The sequence below is a fragment of the Puma concolor genome, chromosome D1, assembly GCF_028749965.1.
Source record: "Puma concolor isolate L17-30 chromosome D1, mPumCon1.1.hap2, whole genome shotgun sequence".
NCBI lineage: Eukaryota > Metazoa > Chordata > Mammalia > Carnivora > Felidae > Puma > Puma concolor.
The window spans coordinates 89,888,265-89,915,030 of NC_141676.1; the positions used below are offsets into that span (position 1 = coordinate 89,888,265).

General features: G+C 46.0%; 2 protein-coding genes across 5 annotated transcripts in view; both read right to left on the minus strand.

Moving 5' to 3' along the window:
* Window positions 1-614, minus strand: part of ST14 (ST14 transmembrane serine protease matriptase) — a 42,165-nt gene extending 41,551 nt beyond the window's left edge. Inside the window, exon 1 of the mRNA XM_086678661.1 lies at window positions 290-614. Within this exon, the coding sequence (XP_086534787.1) occupies window positions 290-370 (81 nt within the window). The 5' untranslated portion in view covers window positions 371-614. The remainder of the gene's footprint in view (window positions 1-289) is intronic.
* Window positions 615-16,163: 15,549 nt separating this feature from the next.
* Window positions 16,164-26,766, minus strand: part of APLP2 (amyloid beta precursor like protein 2) — an 86,754-nt gene continuing 76,151 nt past the window's right edge. For 2 of the 4 annotated variants that reach the window (XM_086678664.1, XM_086678662.1), the window contains 6 exons: window positions 25,509-25,661; window positions 23,910-23,945; window positions 20,760-20,845; window positions 19,513-19,587; window positions 18,983-19,138; window positions 16,164-17,686 (listed from right to left, as the gene is read on the minus strand). In XM_086678664.1, coding sequence (XP_086534790.1) covers window positions 17,585-17,686; window positions 18,983-19,138; window positions 19,513-19,587; window positions 20,760-20,845; window positions 23,910-23,945; window positions 25,509-25,661 — 608 coding nt within the window. In that variant the 3' untranslated portion in view covers window positions 16,164-17,584. The remainder of the gene's footprint in view (window positions 17,687-18,982; window positions 19,139-19,512; window positions 19,588-20,759; window positions 20,846-23,909; window positions 23,946-25,508; window positions 25,662-26,766) is intronic. The other 2 variants (XM_086678665.1, XM_086678663.1) reach the window with 1 other exon arrangement.

Here is a 26,766-nt window from a genome sequence, read left to right on the forward strand (position 1 = left end):
AGAGGAGAGACTCGGAGTCTCCAAAGACCCGAGGGTTGCCGCCTCCACCTGGGCCGGCTGGCGCGCGGCAGGGCTGGTACCAAAGGTCCGCCAGGCACCCGCCAAACAGGAAATTCCACCTGTCGGGCCGGCCAGCGCCCGGGCCACAAATGGGCAATGGAGCGGTTCCCTTTGCCAAGACAAAGCGCCCGGGCCCTCGGCGCCCGCTCCCGTCGCCCCGCTCCCGGCCACACTGGTGGCTTCCCGGGCCCCGACGATGCCCGCAAAGCCCGCCGCGCCCCTCGCCAACCTGAGGCCGCGAGCTGTACTTGAGTCCTGCGCCGAGGTCCTTGGAACCCCCTCCGCCCTTGCGTGCCCGATTGCTCTTCATGGTACCAGCGGTCGGTCGCGGGTCTCAGAGGCGTGGTCCCCGCGGGCGGCTGGCTCCCATCGCCGTCGGGGCGCTAGGGGCGCGAAGGGCGCGGGGCGCACAGGGGCGCACCGGGGCGCTAGGAGGGCGGGGGACACGGGGGGCGCGGGGCGTGCCGAGTTCCGGTAGCAACCCCGCGTGCTGGCCGCCGGCGGTCGCTCTCGCCCTCACTCTTCCTGTCCCAGGCAGGTAGTTTCAGGGTGTGGCCTCCCCGGGGCCCGCCCCGCCGTCCGTCCGCCTCGCCGGCTCACCTTTCCCAGGCCCCGCCGCCCCCTCGCCGGTTCCCGCCCCGCGCAGAGCCTCGCTCTGCCTCCTCCCCTCGGGGCCTGCCTCCTCCCCTCAGGGCGAAGGGAAACACAAGGCCACGGGCGGGGAGGTGAGGGACAAGTAAGACCCGGAGACCTGCGCGGTGGTGGCCATGAGCATTAACTGTGCCCCGCGCTTACTGGGCCCTCGGTGAGTACCTAACAGCAACAAAATTGAGTCCACCTCGCTCTCTCCCTCTCCTAGAGGTGGCCCTTTGCGCTGGGGGATGACCCTTCCATCCGCCTCCTGGATGCCACCCATGGTTTCTTTCCCTCCCTCTTGCGTCTTCAATCCCTCTCCACCTTGCTAAATGACCAGGTCTCAATTATAACCCTTCCAAACCAGACAAACACCGGAACCGCCCCTTGACCCAGCCTCCCCTCCAGCCACTGCCCTCCTGCCCCGTGGCTTGTTGCTACCTGTCCCCCACTGCTAGGAGGCCCGTGCTGTCGTTCGTGTCCACCTTTCCCTGGGTGGGTGACCAAAGAGTCTAGCTGCTCCACCAAACGCCATCTTACCTGTCCCCAGCATCCTGCACCTGTTTGCAGCAGCCAGTACTGATTGATTCCATCCTCAAATGTTCACCTTCCCTGGACTCTGGTTCTACTTTCTGGCCTCTAAATGTCAAGGTTCCCAAAGTAATCTCTTCAGCCTCCCCCCTTTTTTCTCTACACTTTCTTGACGACTCATCTCATCTTATGGCTTCAAATAGGTAGATCTGCCTTCCTCTTACTGACATCACGAAGGAGTCCCAATTCTGCATTAATAATTGCTGGGCGGGGGGTGGGAGAGTGGGCGCCTGGGCGCCTCAGTCCGTTAAGCATCTGACTTCAGCTCAGGTCATGATCTCACAGTGAGTTCAGAGCCCTACATCCACCTCTGTGCTGATAGCCCAGAGCCTGGAGCCTGCTTTGGATTCTGTGTCTCCCCCGCCCCCTCTCTTTGCCCCTCCCCTGCTTGTTCTCTCTCTCTCTCTCTCTCTCTCTCTCTCTCTCTGGAATAATAAATGAATAAACTTAAAAAAAAAAAAAAAGACTTTAAACAGTAATAATTGCTTGGGAACTTCTCCATTTGTGCTCTACTGGTATTACATAATCAACAAATATTATTGAGCACATATTATATGCTAAGTACTGTTATAGGTGCTGGGAAACAAAAGTAAAATAAAAATTTCCACTTTGCAAACAACAAGCCCCAAACTTCCTTTCCAGACTTGACCATCTTCCACTCTTTCTCTAGCTGTAACAGTGGTCTCCTAGGCTCAAAATCTTGGACTTATCTTTCACTGTCCACCCTCTTATACCTTGTATCTAATTAGTTCCAAATCCGGTCAAGTCTTTCTCTCAAGTTGCTTATATGTATAGCTCTTTTCTTTCCTCCCCCTTTAGAAGACCCCTTGAAAGCAAACCTTTATCACCCTTTTCCTGGATTTACATAAGAGCAAATGGATCTCCTGTCTCCAGTTTGCCATCCTCTGATCCCTCCTGTAAGTTACTCTTCCTTTTTTAAGTTTAATTTATTTATTTTAAGAGAGAGAGAGAGCTGGGGAGAGGCAGAGAGAGAGAGAGAAAGAGAGAGTTCCAAGCAGGCTCCACATTGCCAGCACAGAGCCCAGTGCACCACTTGAACCCATGAACCGTGAGATCATGACCTGAGCCAAAATCTAGAGTTGGACGCTTGACTGGCTGAGCCACCCAGGAGCCCCTCAAGTTACTCTTCCGAAGCCACAGCTTCTGTAGAACGTTCAGTGTCTCCTGGATCAAATCCAGCCTCCTTAGCATGGCTTTCACAGTGTGACCTGTCTTCCTTTGCAAGCTTGCTTCCCAGCATTCCTGTTTGGACCCTGTCCCTGAAACCAGACTTTCCGACATGTGCACCTTTCCTAAAGGCCCTTGTGCACTGACAAGCCCTTCTCCTTCACACTCGTCTCTGCACATTGGGACAAAGTCTCCCACGGTAGTCATGAGTGTGTTGTCGTTATTCACTGAGGGCTTTTAGCGTTCTGCCTTCTGGGCACAGGCGAGGATTGCACTCCTTCCACTTTGAAGTTAGGTGTGGTCACATGGCTAGCTGTGGACGAGGAAATGTTAAACAATAAACACCACTTCCAGGTAGGGGCCTAAGGAAGGAATACGCACTCCCAAGCCCTCTTCCCCAGTGAGGTACTTGTACAGACAAAACCTCCATCACCCTGTGATCCTAAGGGGCTGCAGTGGGCAGAGACTCTTGCAGATGCGATGAGCACTGGCTATGGAGCATGAGTGAGAAGTCAGCTTCCGGGACGTGAAGCCACTGAGAGTTCACGGTCATTCAACATTGCGGCAAACCTAGCCCATCCTGATATATTACCTCCTCCATGAGATCTTCTTTCCCTCTAAACCAGAACTAGATCTGCTTGTACCTTTATCATGGGATTTGTCACCTTTTTTTTTTTTTTTTTTTTTTTGCATTTCTGCCAGTGTCTCACTCAACTTTGAGTCCTCAGAGCATAGAACACTAGCAAAATAATTCGTGTCAATTTAATAAAGGAAAATAAGTCTGCCGTTGCCTATAGAAAGCATTCCAAAGCTAAAGAGAAGCTATCAAAAATAATTTTCTGCACAGCAGGACAAAGTCACCGACAGTACATTGTAGGCACTACCATTACCAATGACATGATACCCTTCAGTTAGTGTGGGTGATTGAAAGTAAGCCAGATCCAAGGTAACAACAACAAGATAGGGCTCGTGGCACTAAAACATGCTGTTCTGCTGAAAAAGGAATGTCTCCTATCGTCTTCTAGGTTCCTAGAGCATCATCTCTTATCCCACAGAGCTAATAAATGCCTTGCACACAGAAGGCACTTAGTGCTATTGGACGCAATACGTATGCAGGGCATTTACTGTGATTCCAGATTAAGAGGAAAGGATTCAGACGGAGACCCTTCTCTACAATCACTGTGTCAGGCCCATTTACATTAAACCGATTTGGTTTAATCCTCATAAAATTGTATTATGTGAGATAAGTACTTTTATTCCTAAATTGTAAGTGAAGAAAGCCATGGGCATGCAGCCTAAAGGATGTAGCCAGGTTCTCACACTCTTAAGGGGTAAACCCAGACTCAAACCCACATTTCAGTGTGAGGCCCGTGTCATTTCTTTGAGGCAAAGACCGACTCATGCAGCCTCCATCGTCCCCTGCTTGCTCCAAACACCCCCACTCCAAAGCTGTCAGCCATCTGAGGATAAGCCTTTCTCACCCTGACACCAGGACTCTGTCTGCTGGGGAAGGCAGGGCTGTGTCACTGGGACCCCCTCCAAAGGCCTCCCCAATTAGCCCAATGCCCTTGGGGCCAGAGCCATGCAGAGCCTGTACAAGTATGGACCTGACTACAGGCCAAAAAACAAGCTTCAGCTGATGATAACATGGGAGAGAGGGGGGCCGCTTTGGGTAGACCCAGCCCCGGTTTAAAATCCCAGAGCTCTGTCACTGTCCAAGATGGCGAGAACAGGGGGGTGGGTGGCAAACCCAGCTGAAGCAGATTGTGCCAGGCCAGCAGGCTCGTCTCACTTCTGCCAGGAGAAGTCTGACAAGAGGTGTGGGGTGTGGGGGAGGATTGGAATGAAGGGGTGGAGCAGAGTGAACGACTTACGGATACAGATGGATACATCTGTGAATGTATCCACACCTTCTCGAACAAAGGGGTTTATGGTGCTGGCACGTAGCCCCACTTTTGCTTTTGTGCTGCTGCTGCTCTACCACTTCCCTGTCAAGGTAAAAATGCAAGGTATAAATATGAGTTGTTTGGTAGCCCCAAGGTGATTCAGCCTTCTCCCTGCCTGATTATTTCACCCTGCCCCACCTTTTCCCCTTGTCCTGCAGAAATCCAAATTAAGCTAAAATATCACTCAGTGGAACTTTCTCCAGGCATATCAATCTCTCTTCCTCAGTGCTCCCAGAAATTGGTACGCTCCTCAATCAGAGCTTACGTTACAGGGCATTTGATTGTGCTGATCCACATAAGAGCTGTTTAATGTTGTTGCAAGAGGGGCGCCTGGGTGGCTCAGCTGGTTAAGCATCTGACTCTTGATCTCATGGTTCATGAGACTGAGCCCTACGTCAGGCTCTGCACAGACAGCATGAAGTCTGCTTGGGATTCTCTCTTTCCCTCTCTCTGTCTCTCCCCTCCCCTGATCGCTCACTCTCTCCCTCTCAAAACAAATAAACTTAAAAAAAAAAGAAAAAAATGTTGCAAGAAACGAGTGAGGACAGCCCATGAAGCTGATGAGAATATCAGTATATCATCCCCTGCTCAGGCTTCTGCTCTTGGGTTTCTCCATTTATAGTGTAGGAATAAAAGTATTTAGCTTATATATCCTAATTTTATGAGAAGGAAACCAAATGGGTTTAATGTAATGATGTATAGTTAATTTGCTCCTCTGTCACATTCAGCACTCAGGAAGTTGACCTGACACAGTGATCGATCGTAGAGAAGGGTCTTGGCCCACGTTGCTTCCTCTTGATCTGGAATTACATTAAATGCACTTCAGGTATATTGCATTCAGAGAATAGCACTGAGTGCCTCTGTGTGCAAGGCATTTCTTAGCTCCATAAGACCAGCAGTGATGCTCTAGGAACCCTTCTTTCCTAGCAGGACAGCAGGTTTTATTTTTGTAGGTGAGCTCTAGGCCCAGCATGGGGCTCGAACTCATGACCCTGGGATCAAGAGTCACATGCTCTACTGACTGAGCCAGGCACCTCCACCAGGCTTGAATACCATGAGTCCCATCTCACTTAGGTTACTATGGATCCAGCCATCTTAGCAAGTGGCTTCATCATCCACTTGGTCAAAACAGTTCAAAAGACTTCACTGACTTCTTTTCCCTCATCTTACTCACAAACAACAAGGAACAAACAAATCCTGTCTGGTACAGTCCGCTCCAGCTGGGTTTGCCCCCTGTTCTCTAGGTCTTGGACAGTTCTACCTCCAAAGTATATTTGAAATCTATCTATTCCTCTTTTCCAGTGCTGTGTCCTTCTTCCAAGCCACCATCATCTCTCATCTCCTCCCTGGACCACACCCCAACCACCTCCTGAAGCTCTGCCTTCTTCCGCTGCGCTCCTCTCTGATCCGATCTGCTGTGATTACAGTGCAGGATCCCAGGCGCTACATCACTGCCCTCTCAGAACACAAACTCCTGAAGGCAAGGAGCAGTGTCTGTTGATTTCTTCACTTCACAAAAAGTGTTTGTTAAAATATTTAAAACCTAAATGAATAAGTGAAAATGTAAGTAAATGTTTCTGGTTTTCTGTTAGCACTCAAACAGCATAAAACAAGTACACAGTTTACTGGATTATTCTACAGCAACACCCTAGTCATCGCCACCCGTGAGAGGAACCGGAACCTGTCAACACCAGCCCGCCCCCGGGCCCTCTGTGTGCCTGTCCCAGAAATAACCCCTGTGCCCCAACCCCCCACTAGGAGCGGCCACAATGTTAACATCTGAGGTGACTATTTTCTGATTTTTCTTTCTATGGCTTTATCATCCAGGCCTGAATCACTACACACTTCAGTTTAGCGTTGGCCTGTTCCTTGTCTCTTTTATTTATTTATTTTTTTAAGTTTATTTATTTATTTTGAGCGAGAGAGGGAGAGAGAGTGCGCATGTGTAGGAGTCGGGGGGTGGTGGGGGGAGAAGGCGGGACAGAGGGAGAGGGAGACAGAGAATCCCAAGCAGGCTCCACACTGTCAGCATAGAGCTCAACTCAGGGCTCAATCCCATGAACCTCGAGATCATGACCTGAGCCGAAATCAAGAGTCACGTAACCTACTAAGCCACCAGGCACCCCGTCTCTTTTGTTTTAAATGTCTTTTAGGTCCCTTAATCTACAGCTTCCCACTTGTTGTTTTCTCCATTTACAATTTGTTTACTGAAGAAATCATATCATTTGTTCTGCAGACTTCCCACACCCGGGATTTTGCTGATTGTCGTCTCAAAGTGTAGTCTAGTTAGTGAGTTCCCTTGCCCTTTGTATATCCTGGGAATTGTAGTAGCTAGAGGCTTAATCAGATAAGGGTTTGATTTTTTTTTCTTCTTTCGTTAGGTAGGCTCCACACCCAACTTAGGGCTTGAACTCACAACCTCAAAATCAAGAGTCAAGAGTCGAATGCTCTATTGAATGAGCCAGTCAGGCAACCCTAAACATTGTCTTCTTTTTCTTTAAGTGTGATTTTTTGTGGAGGGGAGGGAAGGTAACTTCACATGTGGTGGTGTCTTCTTCAATATGAGGCACTGTCTGGCCATCTCTTCTATTTCCAGCTTCATGCTTAGGTTCTAAATTCAGGAAATGTGAACAGTAACTTTTCAGTTTATCATTCCTTGTTTATTTACTGGCTGAAATATCTCTATAAAGCAAAATTTCCCATCTATATCGTCAACCACTGGTAATGTTTGTATTGGAAAAGAAGGGTAAAGGCCTGAGTCTTTCCCTTTTTTGCCAGTTTCAAAATAGTTAAATCTCTAACATCTTCCAAAAGAACCAATTGGAGCGTGTTTGCTTGTTTTTGTATTATTATGAATTCTTGGATTTTTAAACATATTTGCTATGTTTTGGTTCCTTGTCATTTTAATGCTTAGTGATGTTGAAATTGTCCCCTCTTTGACAGGTGGGAGCCTCTTCTAATTGGCTCTTACTTTTGGTCCAGTTCTAATCATCTTTGATCATTGATTTGCTTTCTGGTAAGATGTTCCAGGTTCTTCTTATACATTTATTCCCTGCCCAGACATTCAACCAGCCATTTCTTGAGGACATCCTGTGTCTTTTTTAGTGAGAAATGGTATTTCAAGACAATCTCCTGGGTACCAGGGATATTTATTACTACTTAGTTGATCATTGCTTCTGGGACGTTTGGTGGACAAAGCTAGGAATTTTTTAAAGAAATAAAATACCCAAGAAATTTATATTGATGTTTCCAATTCAAATTAAGGACCACAGGGAATTGACAGAACTTTATCTTGTATCTGTATTTTTTCCCCACACTGAGAGCCCTTGCTCTCATGTCACTTTTTTTTTTTTCCTATCTCCTTTATTAAATGAAGGTCACAGGTACAGTTTTCTCATTAGAGTTCAGTGACTTTGATTTTAATGGAGTTTTTATTAACATGCCAGTTTACAAATAACAGAATTCTCTAGTTAATTTGAGGGGGGAAAAAGTTAAAAAGAAATTATTAAAAGATTCTTAGGAAGTTCATAGAATCTTTGGGAGGGCCAGAGAGGCAAGAGGGGAGGAAACACAGCCAGGAACACGGCCAGCCACAGTACAGGGCTGCTGAAGAAGTCCCTGCTGCTCCTGTCCAGCGCATCCCTGTGAGACTGACCCTGTTCCTCAAAGCTGCCTGCCTCTACTGTTACTCTAGCCAGAGACTGACCTGTGTCCTTTCTTTGTTCCCTCCTGAATGAGTCTCCTGTGAGTTCATCTCATTGGCAATCCTGAGTTAGGTCTGTGCCCTACCTACAAGCCAGTTGAGAAGTCGAGTTCTGTTTCCTGCCTTGGGTAGGCAGGACCCTTAATATGGAAATCTTCCAGATATAGGAGTGCTGCTCAAAAGGTACCCTCGTGTCTGTGAACTAGGCAACTGCAGGTGCTGAGCTGGTAGTCCGGAGGTGCTCTCAGAGCCTTTCTAGAAAGAATTTAATTTTCTTAACGTTTATTTTTTAGAGAGAGAGAGAGAGAGCATGAGCAGGGGAGGGGCAGAGAGAGAGACAGAGACACAGAATCTGAAGCAGGCTCCAGGCTCTGAGCTGTCAGCCCAGAGCTCAACGCAGGGCTCAAACTCTTGAACCACGAGATCATGACCTGAGCTGACTGAGCCACCAGGCATCCCCAAAAGGCATTTTATTTACCCCAAGCTACTACTTATTTGATGCTCTGTCTAGACAGCAGAACTGAGCACTTCCTTTTGTGAGACTTCCCCTCCCCTAACCCTATCACCCACACATCCAATTTCACCCCTTTTTCCATCTGATATGTGTATGTCTCAGCCTACTCCCAGTCCCACAGTGCTACATGGGGCCTACGTGGGCTTTCTAAATAATCAGAGTACCCTGGAGCGCCTGGTTGCCTCAGTCAGTTAAGCATCTGACTTCAGATCAGGCCATGATCTCGTGGTTTGTGAGCCTGAGTCCCACATGGGGCTCTGCACTATTAGTGGGATTTTCTGTCTCCCTCTCTGCCCCTCTTCCTCACTCAATCTCTCTCTCTTTCCAAATAAGTAAATAAACTTAAAAAAAAAAAAAAAAAGTCCAAGTACCCTGACTCATTTGCTTACATTCTAAGTTCAGTGCTCATGTGCCTAGTTAAAAGAACTTAAGTTTTAATCAAATAACGTAATATACGTCTGTGGTTTTACAAGATTGTTGCAAAATATTATCTTCACTGCAATTAAGTAGATAATACCAGTACTTCAAGCACAGAACAAGAAAATGTCCACAATGACATTTATTTATTTATTTATTTGAGTATAGAGTTGGAATTCAAACAGGTTTGCTTCAAAGCTTTGTATTTTTTTTTAATTTTTTAATGTTTATTCATTTTTTGAGAAAGAGACATAGCACAAGCAGGAGAGGGGCAGAGAGAGAGGGAGACCAGAACCCAAAGCAGGCTCCAGGCTCTGAGCTGTCAGCACAGAGCCTGATGAGGAACTCAAACCCATGAACCACAAGATCATGACCTGAGCCAAAGTTGGCTGCTCAACCAGCTGAGCCACCCAGGAAACCCCCCCCCCCCTTTTTAAATGTTTATTTTTGAGAGAGAGAGAGAGAGAGAGAGTGTGTGTGTGTGTGTGTGTGTGTGTGTGTGTGTGTATGTGTAAACAGGGGAGGGGCAGGGAGAGAGGGAGACAGAGGATCCAAAGCAGGCTCTGTGCTGACAGCCCCAATGAGGGGCTCAAACTCCTGATCCGTGCGTGAGATCATGACTTGAGCCAAAGTGGATGTTTAACTACTGAGCCATCCAGGCGCCCCCATAATGACATTCCTACTCCTAGTACAAGCCTTCAATGGCCACAATATCAGGTTACAATAATTATCATCTGATCAAGAAGTTGGTGAAAAAATTCTAAATCATTGGGGTGCCTGGGTGGCTCAGTTGATTAAGTGTCCAACTCTTGATCTCAGGGTCAGGAGTTTGAGCCCTGCATTGGGCCCCACATTGGGCATACAGCCTATTTTAAAAAACAAAAAAACAAAAACAAAAAAAAACCTTATAAATCATCAAGACCAAGTACTGTACATTTAGCAAGCCCTGTGTACTGGAAAAGATATGTTTTCAACAGTTTAAAATAATAATACCTGGGGCACCTGGCTGGCTAGTCAAAAGAGCATGTGACTCTTGATCTTGGGGTCATGAGTTTGAGCCCCTACCTAGTAGGTAGCCAAATTAGGAAGAGCCAGCCAAGTTGGCTTCAAATTCCCACTTGTAACATTATAGCTGCCTCTTACATTTTATCTTATTTTATGGAAAAGAACGTATTGTGAAAAATTTCAGAAAACGTAATGTCATCGGATTGGCTGCTTTGGTAGAATAAGGAAATATTTCCAGATAAAGTTCTGGTGCTAGCCCACGTGGAAAACTTAAATGTACAATATGTTATGAAATGTCTTCAGTGTGGTTATTTTGATAAAAATCAGGAACACTTAAAATATGGTAGAATCTTTGCAATATTTTAAAATAAGATTGGAAGTGACCAAGAAAACATTTTGTTTCATGCAGATTCATATTGCGACAAAGTATTTAAAAAGTTGTTGAACTTAAAAGATGTTGCACTGTTTGTTAAGTTTTTTTTAAGCTAAAAACACCTGTTATAATTTGCTTTTTCTTTTTTTTAAGTAAGCCCTTGGCCCAACATGGAGCTTGAACCCACGACCCCGAGACCAAGCCCTTACAAGCTCTTCCGACTGAGCCAGTCAGGAGCACCTGATTTGCTTTTTCTTCCTCCTTTCCTCCCTCCCTCCCTCTCTCTCTCTTTCAGTTTTTTAAATGTTTATTTATTTTTGAGACAGAGAGACAAAGCGCGAGCACAGGATAGGCAGAGAGTGGGAGACACAAGATCTTAAGCAGGCTCCAGGCTCCAAGCTCTCAGCACAGAGCCTGATGTGGGGCTTGAACCCACAAACTATGAGATCATGACCTGGGCCAAAGCTGGACGCCCAACTGAGACACCCAGGCACCCCCTGATTTGCTTTTTCCGAAGAAGCTTATGCAATGGAGAAATTGGAAAACAAATGTGTGGAATGGTGTCCATTACTAGGTTATTTTGTTGTTGAAAGTGATGTCTCCCCTAAAAGCCCTGTTTGTGTACTTAAACTCAGAAACAGAATTGACTGATAGGATTGTGCTGGAACAGGCAGAGCCAATAACCCACTTCTCTCATCCAACCTGTTTGTGCAAGGTGTCCCTCCCAGCTCTTTTTTTAATTTTTATTTTTTTTACATTTATTTATTTTTGAGAGACAGAGAGAGACAGAGCATGAACGGGGGAGGGGCAGAGAGAGAGGGCGACACAGAATCGGAAGCAGGCTCCAGGCTCTGAGCTGTCAGCACAGAGCTGACGCGGGGCTCGAACCCACAGACCGAGAGATCATGACCTGAGCCGAAGTCGGACGCTAACGGACTGAGCCACCCAGGCGCCCCCCTCCCAGCCTTTTGTTTGTTTAACAACTTTGCGGTGTAATTGATACACAGTCAACCACACATATTAACAGTGTACAAGTTTAAATATACCCATCAAACCATCACTACAATCAAAACCTCGGCTTTGCTAAGCCATTAAGTAATGAAACAAATAGATCTTGGGCCAGACTTTTAATTGCTCTAAGCCTTCAAACACAATTTAAAAATAATAAAATATGGAAGAGCATAGCATAACACTCCACTCCTTCAGTGTGGAGGAGGGAGGAGGACTTGGTGAGAGTATCTTCTCAGGACAGACACTGCCAGACCCCACCTCAGCCAGGTGAGCAATGCCAGCAACAGGGATTAAGTCACAGTGACTTGATATGGTGTGATGAGCATGGCACTGTAGTCTTCCTCCCGAGTAACACAAAACCCCAGGGTCTTAGGAGACAAACATCAGACACATCCCAATAGAGGGGCATCCTACAAAATACCTGACCAGCAGTCCCCAGAACTGCCAAAATCATCAAAAACAAGGGAAGTCAGAGAAACAGTCATGGTCAGGAGGAGCTTACAAAGACACAACCAAGCGGTGCCCAGGTGGCTCAGTCGGTTGAACATCCAACTTCAGCTCAGGTCATGGTCTCGCAGTTCGTGGGTTCGAGCCCTGCGTCAGGCTCTGTGCTAACAAACAGCTCAGAGCCTGGAGCCTGCTTCAGATTGTGTCTCCCTCTCTCTCTCCCCCTCCCCTGCTCATGCTCTGCCTCTGTCTCTCAAAAATACATAAATTAAAAAAAAAAAAAAAAGACACAACTAAATACAAGGTTATATCCTGAGACAGAAAATGACGTCCGATAAAAACTAAGGAAACCTGAATCAGCTCTGGAATTGGTTGCGGCAGAATGAAAGCAATCACTTTGCTTGCACTAAAGCTAGTAATATTTTACCGGACCCAAAAAGGCTCTATTAGATAACATTCAAAAAAGTAATTTCATCTTTTTTATACTTTCCAAGTCTCTGTTTATTATATACATATACATATATATATATATGTGTGTGTGTATATATATATATATATAATTTTCAAATAATTATACATATAGGGCACATATTAAAGATGTTTCCTTTTTTTTTAATGTTTATTTATTTTTGAGAGACAGAGCATGAGAGGGGGAGGGGCAGAGAGGGAGATACAGAATCCAAAGCAGGCTCCAGGCTCTGAGCTGTCAGCACAGAGCCCAACGTGGGGCTCAAACCCACAGACCTCAAGATCATGATGCCCAACCGACAGAACCACCCAGGCGCCCCTAAAAATGTTTTATTGATGGAGGTTGCTACTCTAATCAGAGCCACTGACTTCAGTATCTGAAGTTTGATCACAGCTAGTTAGGCTAACTTGGCCATGGAACTATTGAAGACTCCCAAGTAATGCCCCATCCATTTCAAGAATACAGAAATAAGTATCTGTGAATTCTGTCTCTTGTCCCGTCCTCTGGACACCTAGGCTTCTCTACAGCGGTCTCATACTAACAGCCTGCAGTTAAGGAGTGATAAGACAGAATACCCCCAGACGGAAGTACCCCATTTCACAGTAGGTAACAAAGGCAAGATAATCTTATTTTAGAAGAACCACTTTACCGTTTGTCCCAGAAAAAAAAGGACCTATTGCACATACCACAGACTTTGGCTCTGCACTGATTGGCATGTGACCTTGTGGGCATGTTTCAACTGTGAAATGAGAGAAGCCATGAGGGCCCTTCTACTTCCTTCTCTTCATTTTCTGCATGCCCATCACTTCTAATAAGGTAAGACTGTACGTTCCTTTAGAGCGAACCCTTGGGAGTCCTGCAAATCTGAGGGACTCGTGTCTCCTAGGGTAAGAGTATCAGTGTGACAGCAAGTGAAACCAGAGGAGATTGCCAGGACACCTGGGCTGGCTCAGACCTCAGCTGCTGGGCTCTGATTTATAAATGAGAGCAGACAGGGAGGTAGGAGGGCCTCGCACCAAAGTCAGCTCGGAACTGCTGGCCCCTGCTGCTGATGACAAGGTGGGCAGGGCCACATTCCCCAGGAGGCAAAGCTGAGTCACCAAGGCAGAAACCAGGAGATGAGTAAGTTTCTCTCAGTCCCCAAAGAGGGGACGGTGCCACCAGGGAGCAGAGTGGAGCTGGTCTAGGGTGAGGCCTGCTGGGAAGTCCTTGCTGGACACACACTCATCGCTGTGGGCGTTTCCTTTCAAAATGAAAAAAACATACTCTTTATAGGTATCATATCTGCATATCTAGATCAGTCCAGGGTGAGGGAGGCCTGTGAGCCTAGTTGCCAGCACATTCGAGTCTAATCCCAGCTGCTTCTGTACTGACCATGTATGGGTAACGGATGTGTAAATGAAAACACTGCAATTTCACCAGCCCCAAACTCCTCTGGGGCCCATCGACTGGAATGTTGGTAATGGATAAAAGTCCTAATAGCCAACCAGTTGGATGGGTCCTAGTTGACAGGCACCAGCTGTGGGATGACCCCCAGGACCTACTGTCCTCCAGGACAGAGGTACAGCGAACAAGGCAATTACTGGAACAGCTCTGAGCCTGGATCTCTGCTCCATCCCTTACCAATCGAAAGGCCTCCGCTTTCTCTAAGATAAGAACACCCATGCTGTAAAGGTTAAGACAATTAAATGAGACACTGCATGTAAAGCAGCTAGCAGATGGCAAGCACTAAAATAAATGAAGCTGGGCTGTTAGATTTGGAACCAGATAAGGAATGCTCAAACTACACTTCCCAGCCGATATTGCAGAAGGTCAAGTGACAACGCTTTTGAGACCACTCTGGCAGAAACTGCCTTTAAAAACTAAGTGTTTTTGTTTTTTTTCCCCCCATGGCTTTCCTGATAGCCATATAAGTGGCCAGGAGGAAGAGGCAGATGGGGAAGTGCTGATGGTTATAAAGAACCAGCCTGTTCAACTGGTTTGTTCCATGGTGCTTCCTGGCCACAGGTTCGTAACATGCACATTCATTATATTCTAGAACCGTAAGCAAGATACATGCATTGTATGTGTACACATGTACATTTACAGACGCATATGCGATGTGACCTTGACTGCACCACGTATGTAAACTGGCATTACACTCAGCTGGGGTAAGAATGCTAAGATTAGCCCCTGAATTTACTCTTCTACATGGAGCCGGACATTAAAAAACACTTAAATCACCAGTGAAAACCACCCCCAGGGACAAAGAGCTGTAAGCAGACAGCAGGTAAACAAACCTCCTTCAATGAGAAAATAGCACCTCCTAGTGGTACATTGTTAAACAGAAATCAGGGCTGGAAATACTCTGCAAATCCAGACACAGGCCCCACTCATTGTTTCCAGTTCCAAAAAGAAAAGACTCGTATTAATAAATATCAGTAGCTCAAATTAAATTTTGCTGGACAAAACTCTCAGCTAACTTTCCCTCTTGTTACTTTTTTTACTACTACAAAGAGAGTGTGTACACACGCAACCGGGGGGAGAGAGGCAAAGGGACAGAGAATCTCAAGCAGGCTTCACACACAGTGCAGAGCACAACACAGGGCTCGATCCCACGACACCGGGATCATGATCTGAACCAAAATCAAGAGTCAGACACTCAACTGACTGAGCCACACAGGTGCCCCACCCTTTCTTTTAACTGACCATTGATCAAATAAATGATTGCTACACATTTACAGGAAATGAATAGCTCAAAAGGAAAGATGTAACTTAAAGAAAACTTAAAATTCTGACATATAAAAACTCAGATTTGTCATCATGAAGAGGGATGTCAAAAGAAATAGTAAAGCAGCTCCTATGAAATTTTAAACTTACAAATTCACAAGAAAAGGCTACAAGATAAAACAATCACCCAGATTATAGACTAAAACTACATAAATAGAATTTTTTTTTTTTTTTTTTTTAAAGAAGAAATAATCGGGGCACCTGGGTGGCTCAGCTGGTTGAACATCAGACTCTTGATTTTGGCTCAGGTCACAATCCCAGGGTCTTGGGATAAAGCCCCGAATTGGCCTCCGTGCTGTGTGGAGCCTGCTTACGACTCTCTCTCCCCCTGCCCCTCCCCCATCCTGTTCTCTTAAAAAATATAAACAAACAGGAAGTAATCAAGAAGTCCAAGGTTTAACCAAATTAGCATTTTAGAAAACATAAAATATGGTGGAGGAAATCAAAGATACCTGCCTTCAGATTGAAGGCATTTCCCCTTAGTTTTTTTTAAAAGATTTTATTTTTTTTAACTAATCTCTACACCCAATGTAGGGCTCAAAGTTAAAACCCCAAGATCAAGAGCCACATGCTCCACTGACTGAGCCAGCCGGGCTCCCTTAGTTTCTATTTTTTATTATTTTTTTTCAATATATGAAATTTATTGTCAAATTGGTTTCTATACAACACCCAGTGCTCATCCCAAAAGGTGCCCTCCTCAATACCCATCACCCACCCTCCCCTCCCTCCCACCCCCCATCAACCCTCAGTTTGTTCTCAGTTTTTAAGAGTCTCTTATGCTTTGGCTCTCTCCCACTCTAACCTTTTTTTTTTTTTTCCTTCCCCTCCACCATGGGTTTCTGTTAAGTTCCCTTAGTTTTTAAATGAAAAGTGGAATTAAAGCCCAAGAGCCTAACTCATTGGAGCAAACGAACCCCTGCCCCTGCGGTGCGGCTCGGCAGTCCCCTAGGGAAGGACGACACCCAGAGTCTGGAGGGCAGAAGGGTTAAAACCATCACCACGGATTAACAGTGGGCCAATGACACAAGGAGTCTTGGTGGAAGTTAAAGTATTTATTGATGTGTTTAAACTGTACATTCTCCACAGATCAGATTAAGGAGTTTGTGGGTGAACTTTTATCTGTGCATAGTGGGAAGACACATGGATAAGGTGAAGGGGAGGAAGAAGAAAGACAAAAAAAAAAAAAAAAAAACAGTCACAGGAAAATAGAAAAAAATACACCACAGGTTACCAGAACCTTCAGAATTAAAAAAAAAAAAAAAAAAAAGAGGGGGAGAGGGAAGGAGAAAAAAAAGGAAAGAAACAACAGAAGAAAAAGAAAAAGCTGTGAGCATCATCCACTATACAAGCATCACAAAGACTCAGGTGAAGGAAACAATCTCCAAAATTTTCCACGGTGTCTACAGAGCGTTTCGCATAAAACATGGAACATCCTCCTTGCACGTCAAAGCCCCCCACCTTCCCTCCCAGGCGCACGGCCACCTACCACTGTGGTCTTTGAACAGCAGAGAGGCTGGTGCCGGGAGAGGGTGGGCAGAGAAGTCAAGGTACAGTGGGGAGGGTTGAGGGCCAGTGCCTTCCGGGGGAAAATGTCCAAAGAGGAAAAGACAGCACGTATGGACGTTACTTGGAAGGGAAGTGAGCAGTAAAAAGCTACGGTCAGTAACGGCAGACAGTGGAAGAACGTCATATACAAACTACAGGCTAATTTCTGTGGAAGAACTGGATTCAGAAGGAAAGCAGTAGTGGATGCCCTAACCTGTATACGTGAGGCTCTCACTAAAAGATGCCGGGGCTCAAATACTTTTAACCTCCTTGTGACACCAAGGTACCCAGCACTGGGAACACCTGACTTCCAAAGAACTGGTCCTTTAAAATAATTTTGCAAGAGTATCATGATGTGTTTGAATGGTCAATCACGGTTCCCTTTAACATTTAGTTTCTGGGCAACTTTCTGAAAGCTATCTCATTTAACAAGGGAATACTGCCTTAGGTTTTTTTGTTTTTTTTGTTTTTTTCCTAATAAAAACCAGGACAGTGAATGAGCCTAAAGGAGTGACGCATACAATACAGCTGGAACGGCCTGCATATACAGTCTATCACCAAAAACCAACATTTCCCATTTACAGAGCGCGTATGTGAGACAATACAATGGAAGTGGGATTTCTGATTAATTTAAAAAAGGAAAACTACATCAGTCAAATATCTGCAATAGATCATTTTTTCATTTAAGGTTTATATATCATATATTGTTATATTAACATTTTTCACCCATTTAAAAGAATGGAGATTGTGATTCTACAGTAGTACTTTAGAGTCCTAACAATCCAGAAGGTCTGCACATCAGATGAATCCTCTGGAAGCACTGCTGGTCCAGTAGTTGATCCAAAATGCTGGACCCCTTCTAGCCCACCTGCAGCACCTCCCCCAGCAGGCGCTGCCACTTGCTTTCTCCCACTTAAATCTGCATCTGCTCCAGGTATTTGTAGGTCGGGTTTTCATAACCATGGTTCTGCATCTTGTTCAGGTGACGCTCTTCTGGGGTGAGCATTGGGTCAACCTGGAGGAAGAGAGACGGAATATCACTGCACTGTACCACAAGAGAATTGCACAGGACGTCAGAAGACCTAAGGTGCTTGCTGTGCACTCCCCTGGGAAGTGAGGTCAACCGGGTGTCCCATTTCCACTGGGGACACCACACAAGAGCTGGTGGGGAGGACACAGGAGGAGGAGAAAGAAAAGAAGAGGGTCAGAGAGGCTTCTGAAAGCGCAAGTCCTGAAAGCTTGGTCCAAGTTAGAGACCAGAGTGAACTGAATTTCCTAGCACCACGGTGATGACCACGTCTCAGTACTGCTACTTACTGTTCAGGACAGCACAGGGGAGCGTTCCCTAGAAAATAAGGACTGGGACCCCAAGATCCCTGGGGTCTTTTCCAGCTCTGAAATTCCATAATGAAGTTGGTGTCCAGCAGGAGGTGGACATACATCTGAACCAATTTTCCAGGGTGTATCATATTCCTTTTTTTTTTTAATTTTTTTTTAATGTTTATTTATTTTTGAGAGAGAGGGAGAGAGAGAGTGACCAGGGGAGGGGCAGAGAGAGAGGGAGACACAGAATCCGAAACAGGCTCCAGGCTCTGAGCTGTCAGCACAGAGCCTGACGCGGGGCTCGAACTCACAAACTGCGTGGTCATGACCTGAGCCGAAGTTGGACACTCAGCCGCCTGAGCCACCCAGGCGCCCCGTATCATATTCTTTACTGTATTTGTTTTCTGGAACCAAGACACCCCGGCCATTCCCATCCCCCACCACAAAATGAGTGGTAAGCAGTTCTAATTATGAACCAGCAGAAGACGGAACAGAAAACAGCCTGCTCTGGCTCTAAATTTCCTGTTGCTTTTCTCCCCCGTTAAAAAAAATATTACTTCAATTTCATATTTTTAAGATTCATGATTGCCAGGGTTGCCTGATTGGTCGTATACCTGGTTTGCTCCTTAAAAAAACAAGTCAATAACAAGAACAAAAATAAAAAAGAGTATCAACAGTCCTCATTCTCAAATATCTAACATGCCTGAAAGAAGAAAACACTCAGGAAGTTTTCACCCTCTGCAGCATAAAATGCTCTTATGGTTTCCTCACATTCACCGTCGGAGCTGGCAACAGCCCTTTGTGATAGGACCAACATAATTCGGTTGGGACTGACTTCCAAAACATGATCTAATAATCCAGTGAGTAATTTAATTGAAGTGCAGCACCCAAGAAGTTAAGATGTCTGAATTCCATAAGCCTTTCTGACTGCACAGAGCAAACCATCACCACCTCAAGGCCAAGTCACAAGAGAGCCCCTGCTACTCACCTCCACAATCCCATGGCTGATGGTGCCATACTGTCTCTTCCTCAGCATCACCAGGCTGATGACTATGACCGTGGCGATGGCCACTGCAATGACCAACAGCCCGATGAGGGCGCTGCTGCTCAGACTGAAGTCCTCCCGCAGTGGCCCCACGGATTCCTACGATAACAAAGTAATGTGCGACAAGGTCTCAGCGACTCTTCGCACAATGTGAAAGATGGCGAGCGGGAGACCAGCAGCTCAAGGAGGGCCAGGCCCCTGTAGAGTCATGACTCCGACACTGAGGGAACTCTGAGATGCTGCTTTCCAAGGGACCATCCTTATGAGGAGAACTCCCACTTTTTCCAATCTCCATCGAGATCCCAATTTTAGCTTTCTTACCCAAAAGTATGGAAATTGGGGATGGGGGTCTTTGAGAGTTTGAGATACCGAGCGTCTCTCCGTTTTCCATTTGAAATGAGAAGACAAGAGAGAAGCAGCCAAGACCCATGGGAAACCTGGCATTTAGGTTTCGGAGCTGAACACGTACGTACCGGCTCTGTCTCCAGGCCGCCAACCCTCTCAGCATTGAAAATCATTTCCTTAACATCCAGGGTCTCGTCGATGACCTGAAATGGTACGAAAATGTCAGCGACTGGGTGGAAGGGGACATTAAGCATAAATGGAGCTTCTTTTCTACTCCACATATTATTTGGTGGAGGGAGGTGGATACTGAGGACACCCACTAACCAAGCAGTTCTGTCACGTTCTTCTAAATCCACTCACCAAACCCCTAAAGAAGCAAGTGTGGACACAAGTTACTGTATTGCAGCTAGTTCCCTAAGTGCTTCCACTTGCCTTTTCCTTTAGGTAACCATTATGGAGTGACATTACAGGATAAATTACCAACAATTCACGTTTAAATATCAAACTCAGGGGGCACCTGGGTGGCTCATTCAGTTAGGCGGCTGACTTTGGCTCAGGTCATGATCTCGCGATTTGTGGGATCAAGCCTCCTGTTGGGCTCTCTGCTGACAGCTCAGAGCCTGGAGCCTGCTTCAAGTTCTCTGTCTCCCTCCCTCTCTACCCCTCCCCTGCCCACAATCTATCTCTCTCTCAACAATAAACAAACATTAAAAACAATTAAAAATAAATATTGGGGCGCCTGGGTGTCTCAGTCAGATAAGTGTCCGATTTTGATTCAGGTCATGATCTCACAGTTCGTGAGTTCGAGCCCCGCGTCGCGCTCTGTGCTGACAGCTCAGAGGCTACAGCCTGCTTCAGTTTCTGTGTCTTCCTCTCTCTGCCCCTCCCTGCTCACGTGCGTGCTTGTGCTCTCTCTCTCAAAATTAAAAAAACAAAACGAAACAAAAAAAACCTCAGTTGACAATAATCCAGAAATATCAGTGATAGAAAATGATAGAATAATAACTAATAGTGTGTATAAACCAAAGGCAATATAAGAACCAAACCCGACTCTATTCCATTTACAAGTTATTAAATCTCTATACTCACTTGAAAATGGCCTCTCATATTTTATTCATATCTTTAGTTGCAAATATATTTCCCCCACTGTATCGCAAGAGGAGAGCTACGGCTGAAAAGTAATTCTTTATTCCTTCTCATAGCCAGATGCTAAAGAATACAGCAGATTTGTGGGACCAGTTGGAGCCCACCCATCTTCTACCATATGGAAAGTGAACACAGGGAGGTTCATTTGAAAAGCCTCTAAAACAATGCCACTCATTCTAATTAGTCTCAAAATTAAAACAGGGCAGGGCGGAGGGGAGAAATGGCTCACCATATTTTCGTCCACTTTATTCTTACTGTTAATCACTTTCTCCTCAGCACCGATCAGTCCTCCTTCCTGCTCTCCCACTCCAGATCCTGTGTGGAGAGAGATCACAGCTGAGCGTTTCCCAGGATGGGCTGATCTCATGCCAACCTCACAGAAGCAGGGGCCCTCACTGATCACCTCCCCCGCTGCGACATGATAGGCTACTTTGTTCCCATTTTTGAGGATGCACTGTGCTCTATAAGGATGAATGGTACAGGCATTTTCAGAGGACCGATGAGTTTAATGGAGGAGGAGAGAGTGCTTACTTAATATCCAACCTGGAAAAACGGAATGACAGCCTTCAGAAGAGAATGTTTATTGTAAGATAAACAGAAGTGGAGTTCAGAGGCATTCTAGCACAGAAAAACATGTAATACCCGTATGTGATATTACCGAGTGCCTATAAGCCCACAACCTGCTCCTTCAACACTCTGTGCTCGCTCCCTTTGGATGGAAGAACCATCACACCAGCAATGAATGTGCACATTTGTCTCAAGCATCTTATTTTATCCCACAGGCAATTCTTTCTGCCTGAAATACCCTCCCTGACCTCCAACCCTTCCTAGTTGTCCTTCAAGCTGCAGCTCCTCTTGGGAGACATTCCCAGCTTACAGCACTCGAAATCACTGTTTATCCTCATTTTCTTCTGTGTCTCCCTCTAGCCTGCAACCCTCTGAGGGCCTGGATCACAGATGTCACATTTTCAGTGGTCATTCAAGAATGAGCAGGAAGGAAGCATTTCACAGACAGGGAGAATTCAAACACGAGGGTGGAAGGTTCCTTTCTGTAAAGGGAGCAAGACTAGCCACACTCCTCTTGTCAAGGTCAGACATCGCCAGAGCCGACATCACTTGTGTGTGGCACTCCAAATGACAGCATCCAAAGATGCGGTTCGACTGAACCCAGCACGAACCCAGGCAGAGGAAAAGTGAGGAGCGATCCTCCTTATTTTAGCTTCAGAAAGCACGTGATTTCTACCTACTCTATGAGTTTTTCATTAATAAGATACACAGTTCAATATAAATGTCCACAATTTGAACCTCTTATAAACAGATCAACTGGATGGCACACTCCTCATTCTAAGGTGATCACCTGCATGTGAGTAGGACTCAAACATGAGTAAATGCCAAGCACTGCTGTCCCCGGGCCTGCCAGAGCCAATGACACTAGGCCCGGCCACAGCAAGGCCTTCTGGCTCACAACCAGGCTCGTTGTTGACACGGAACCACCAGTAACAGCTGCTGCAGGTGTGGAACGTGCGGGCTAGCTAATGCGTTCACCCATCAGAAGGCAGCCCAAAATAACACTGTTTTTTCCTAAAGTTTTCACCTTAAAGAGCAATTTCCCAACTTGATTCTAGGGTAAGTTAAATCAGGCCTGGCTTTTATAGTCTCAAAATGCCACTGAAACAGCAATAGTGCACTTCGACTGAGAAAGAAGAATCTAGAAAGGTGCTGTCTCAGCAAGGTTGTGGATGAACAAGCCTAGTAAATTCTAACCCTTCCATCACTTTCTCTCTCCTCCTCCAGATTTTAAAGGTCAGAGGGCAGAATCCTACATGAGAAATAACACGGCACTGAACCAACTAATTTAAAGTCCTATGACCAGTCTAGACTGTTCCAATATTCCTTTGGTGGTGAAACTCACGTGTTCTCTTCAACACTGACCCAAACCACCTTGCTTTTATAAAAGGCATAATCAAGTGATGTTAAGAAAACAAAAGTTAATGTTTAAATTATTCCAACTAACAACAACTGAAGTATGTGGGTGAAAGCCAGGTAAGCTTCCAGGAAATTCATCTTTATCTGTAAATACCTAGGATGCATGGTTCAGAGTCACCTCCAAGAAGAGGCATATCCAGGTAGAATAAAACCAAGCATTTAACACAGAAGTGATCTTTACAAGATTGAAATTGCACTCTTCTGAGAAAAAGCCGTGGCACAAACCACAACATCAAATTCTTAGAGAACACCGTGTGGTGCATCCACAGCTGGTCAAAGTCAGCAGGCTCATAAAACACACACTGAGAACATGAAGCATATGCACTTATTCACAATGACCCTGGGACTGTGGACCACCAACAGGCTGGGGAAATGCAGCGGCCTTTTATGTGACAGAAACTGCATAGGCTCTGAAGACAAAGCAACTGGGTTTGAGTTCGGATTCCTCCATTTCTTACAGTCAGGACTCTGAGCGAATCATGCAGTCTGAGGCTTCTCCAACTGCCTAATCTGTCAGAGAGAGCTAAAGCCCCGGCCAGTAGGTGTGCTCAGTGCATGAAGTGAGGCCACGTACGCGAGGCACTCGGCGTGGCGCTTACACAGTCCCAGCCTGTTCTGAAGCTTGGACACTCACTACCACACAGCCAGAGTCCACTTGTCACAACCCATTCCATCCATCAGCTTCTAAGTGTTTGAGTAATGCTAAAGTCAAGACGAAGACTAGTGGCGACAGACAGGTGGGCACAGACACAGGGCTGGGTACAGCTGAAAGGAAAGGGCAAGATGTAGTGGAGCAGTGGGGGGGATGGGCAGGGGGGGAAGAGGTAAAAGGAACCAACTTCCACCTGCCCCTAAATTAAGCATATTTTCAAATATACTAGCAATTCCACCCAACCTGTTTAAGTTGAATATACATTTAAAAATCTATCCAGATGAGGGGCGCCTGGGTGGTTCAGTCAGTTAAGTGTCTGACTCATGGTTTCAGCTGTCAAGATCTCTTGGTTTGTGAGATGGGCGCAAAGCCTGCTTCATTCAGATTCTCGCTCTCTGCCCCTCCCCCACTCACGCTCTCTTGCTCTCTCAAAATAAATGAACTTAAAAAAAAAAAAATCTACCCAGAAGAAATGTCTCATAAAAATATCTGTTTTGATTACTCTGTATTCTCTGGATATCCAGAAGGAAAGTTTAAGATGGGCACCTTGTAACCAGTACCACTGACACCAGATTCTAAGTGCTGGACCCAAGGCCACTCTGGCTCCCCTCACAGCCACATCTGGAGAAATGAGGTGGAAAAATCTCAGGTGATGGTATGAAACAGAAAATGAGCCTCCCGACACATGGGGGAAGTGCAAAGGAATGGAGGTCTTAAAGGGAACATCTTTGACAGACCAACCTTTTTTCATTGGATGGTACAACTCCGGCTGAGTGTCTAGCAGAAAGGAAAACAATAAAAAAAAAAAAAAAAGAAAATAGCACAAAAAAGGAGATTAAGAAAGAAAATGGCTTCTTTCAAAATTGCTATCTTAGAATTTCTCTATAACGTAAATAAAAAGTATTCTTCCTTAAAAACACACCTGACACATCCCATAAACAAACCAGCAGTTAAGAGCTACAACATATGACTGGAAGGTAGGAGAGAAAGAAGTAGGTCTGTCTTGGGGGGAAATTTGGGGAGAGTCCCAAATTATTTAGCTTAGCCCACAAAGTTATTTTTCTTAGAAAATAACAAAAATACAGTCAGTATCGATTGTGGTTTTCTAACAAGGAGACAAGGTCCTAGTTCAGATCTGTCTGAGATGTCCTCACCCCCAAATGGGATACGTAAGCACGTCCACCCTACAAGCCCATGCAGGTATGGGATTTGTAAGTGCAGGTTTTAGGAACAAAGTGGGATCTCTTTACTTCTCTGGCTCCTTTCTCACATTCCGTTTTACTATCGCAGGGTCAACCGTACGAGTTGGTACCTTTGGGGTAACTTGTTCAGAAGGCATTCTGTTTAAGTCTGAAGGCTGAGTTGGATGTACCCCATCCTCCCCATTCAGTATCTTCTTCAGGCCTCTGTCCCAGCACTGCTACATCTGGTCTGAGGTAGGCGACAGTACCCAGGACTGCAGGACCACATCAGCTTGGGTTCAAATCCTTACTCTCCACCCACAGGCTACGTGAGCCTGGACAGACACTTAACCTCTTTAAATCTTGGAATCCCCAAATGAGGACACTCACAGTACCTACCTAAGAGGGCTATTTTGAGGATTAAATGAGAGCATCCATGCACAGCACTTAGCTAAAGCTGGCATATGATAAGGGCTCTATAGCTGTGGCCACTATTTTTATCACCACCACCATCAGCAGCAATAGCAGCAGACAAATAAATAGAAACTGATTCCACAGCCTGGTCTCAGGGCACCGAGCTGAGCAGCTTGTTTATTTCTGGTGCAGACCCACAGCTTTTAAAGATCCTTTTAAACATCAAGACCCAGCAAAGGAATAGAAGAAAGTGTGCCAGACAGAGTCAGAGGGACATGGCTTCTTATCACCCACAACACCAGAGGTATCACCTTGCAAAGTCACCTCTGTCGTCTCTCCACTGCCTGCTCCCCAGCTTGTTATGAAAAGCTAATGACCTAATACAACGTGAAAGTGCTCTTTAAGAAGCAGAGTGACTTCCACATGCAAGGTGTCATACACTCTGAAGGCAGCTGACAGGACCAGAAAAAAAAAAAAGAGGATTTCAGCAAACCATCTCTCTAAAGTGGGAGAAATGTTACTAACCTCATGGTGATACTGAAGCCAAGGATTTGAAGGCACCCAGCATGGTGCCTGCACACAGTAGGTGCTCAATGAATCCAGTCTCCATTTCCCTGCCCAACTGTCACCAGGAAAATAGCCCCCCAACACAACCCAGGTTCAAAATTCTACCTTCAACTTTCCAACTGCAGGCCCATCCCCGCCCCCAGCGCCGCTGAGAAGCTGCGCTGTCAATCATACACACCTTCGTTCTCAGGTAAGGACGGGAAGGGATGGAAGGGGTGGAATGGTGGGATCTCATCACTCTCCTCGGAGCTCACCCGGACGTCCACGGGGGTTTCTGAGATAGAGGCCGTGAACTGGTCCATGTCTGCACGCTGTTCTTGAAGCAGCTCATCTGACAAAGAGAGGCATGGCAGGGAACCGGCATTCAGAGGGATCACCAGTGTGAACAAGGCTAACTCATGGCATTACAGAACTTGGGATCTACTGAGGGGAGCATCTCACCAGCTCGCAGTGGACAACTCCCTCCTGCCTGCACCCCCGATCCTGTAGCACCGCGGAACCCCAGTGCCCCAGAACTCCTCTTGTTTACCAACTCACTCTGGTTCAGTGGTTTCATCCAATGGGCACAGTTTTAAATGCCATCCATAGGCCACGATCTGAAAATCTGTACCTCATATTTACTGCCCGACCTCCAGCTCACTGAACAGCCTCCTTTACACCCCCACTTAATGTCCAACTTCTATTTTATCATGTATAAAGAGAACGCTTTTCCTCAGCCAAGTGCGGCATCACCATCCACTCAGCTGCTGACAATGGAAGGCTGGGCATTACCCTCAATGTCTTCCTGTCCCTCACCTCCGGCATTCAACCCAGCAGCACGCTGTTCACCCTTTGTCTGCAACGTGCCCGAAAGCCCCCACATCTGTTTATTTCCTCCATTACCATCTTAGTGCCCACGATCAGCATTTGTCGCCTGGATTTTTACAATTGCTTCCTGGCAGGTTTCTAATTTTAATAGCACATAGCAGCCAAGTAATTTTTTCTTTAGTTCATGTTCTTTTTTAAAGCATAATTCAGATCTGGTCACTCCCTAGTTTAAAGCTCTCTAACAGCTTTCCATTTATCCTAGAATAAAACCCAGACTCCTTGATTTTGCTAAAATCTCTGAACAAATTGGTCTCTGCCAACTTCTTTGGCCCCATTTCTCCCTCACTATGTTCTAGTCACACTGATCTACTCAAATGTGTCCACACTTGACTTAAACTTCAGGCCTCTGCAGTAGTCATTTCCTCTGCTAACAGTGTTTTTCCCCTTGTGGTCTTTGCGTGGATGGCTCCTTCTTGTCATGTGGGTCCCAGGTGACTGCACCCAAGACAAACCCCTTGACCACCCAGCCACTCTCCACCATTCCACCCTATTTGATGCCCCCACATGGCACTCCTTTTCTTGTTTTCCTGTCTGTCTCATACTATAACATGACCTCCAGGATATACGGT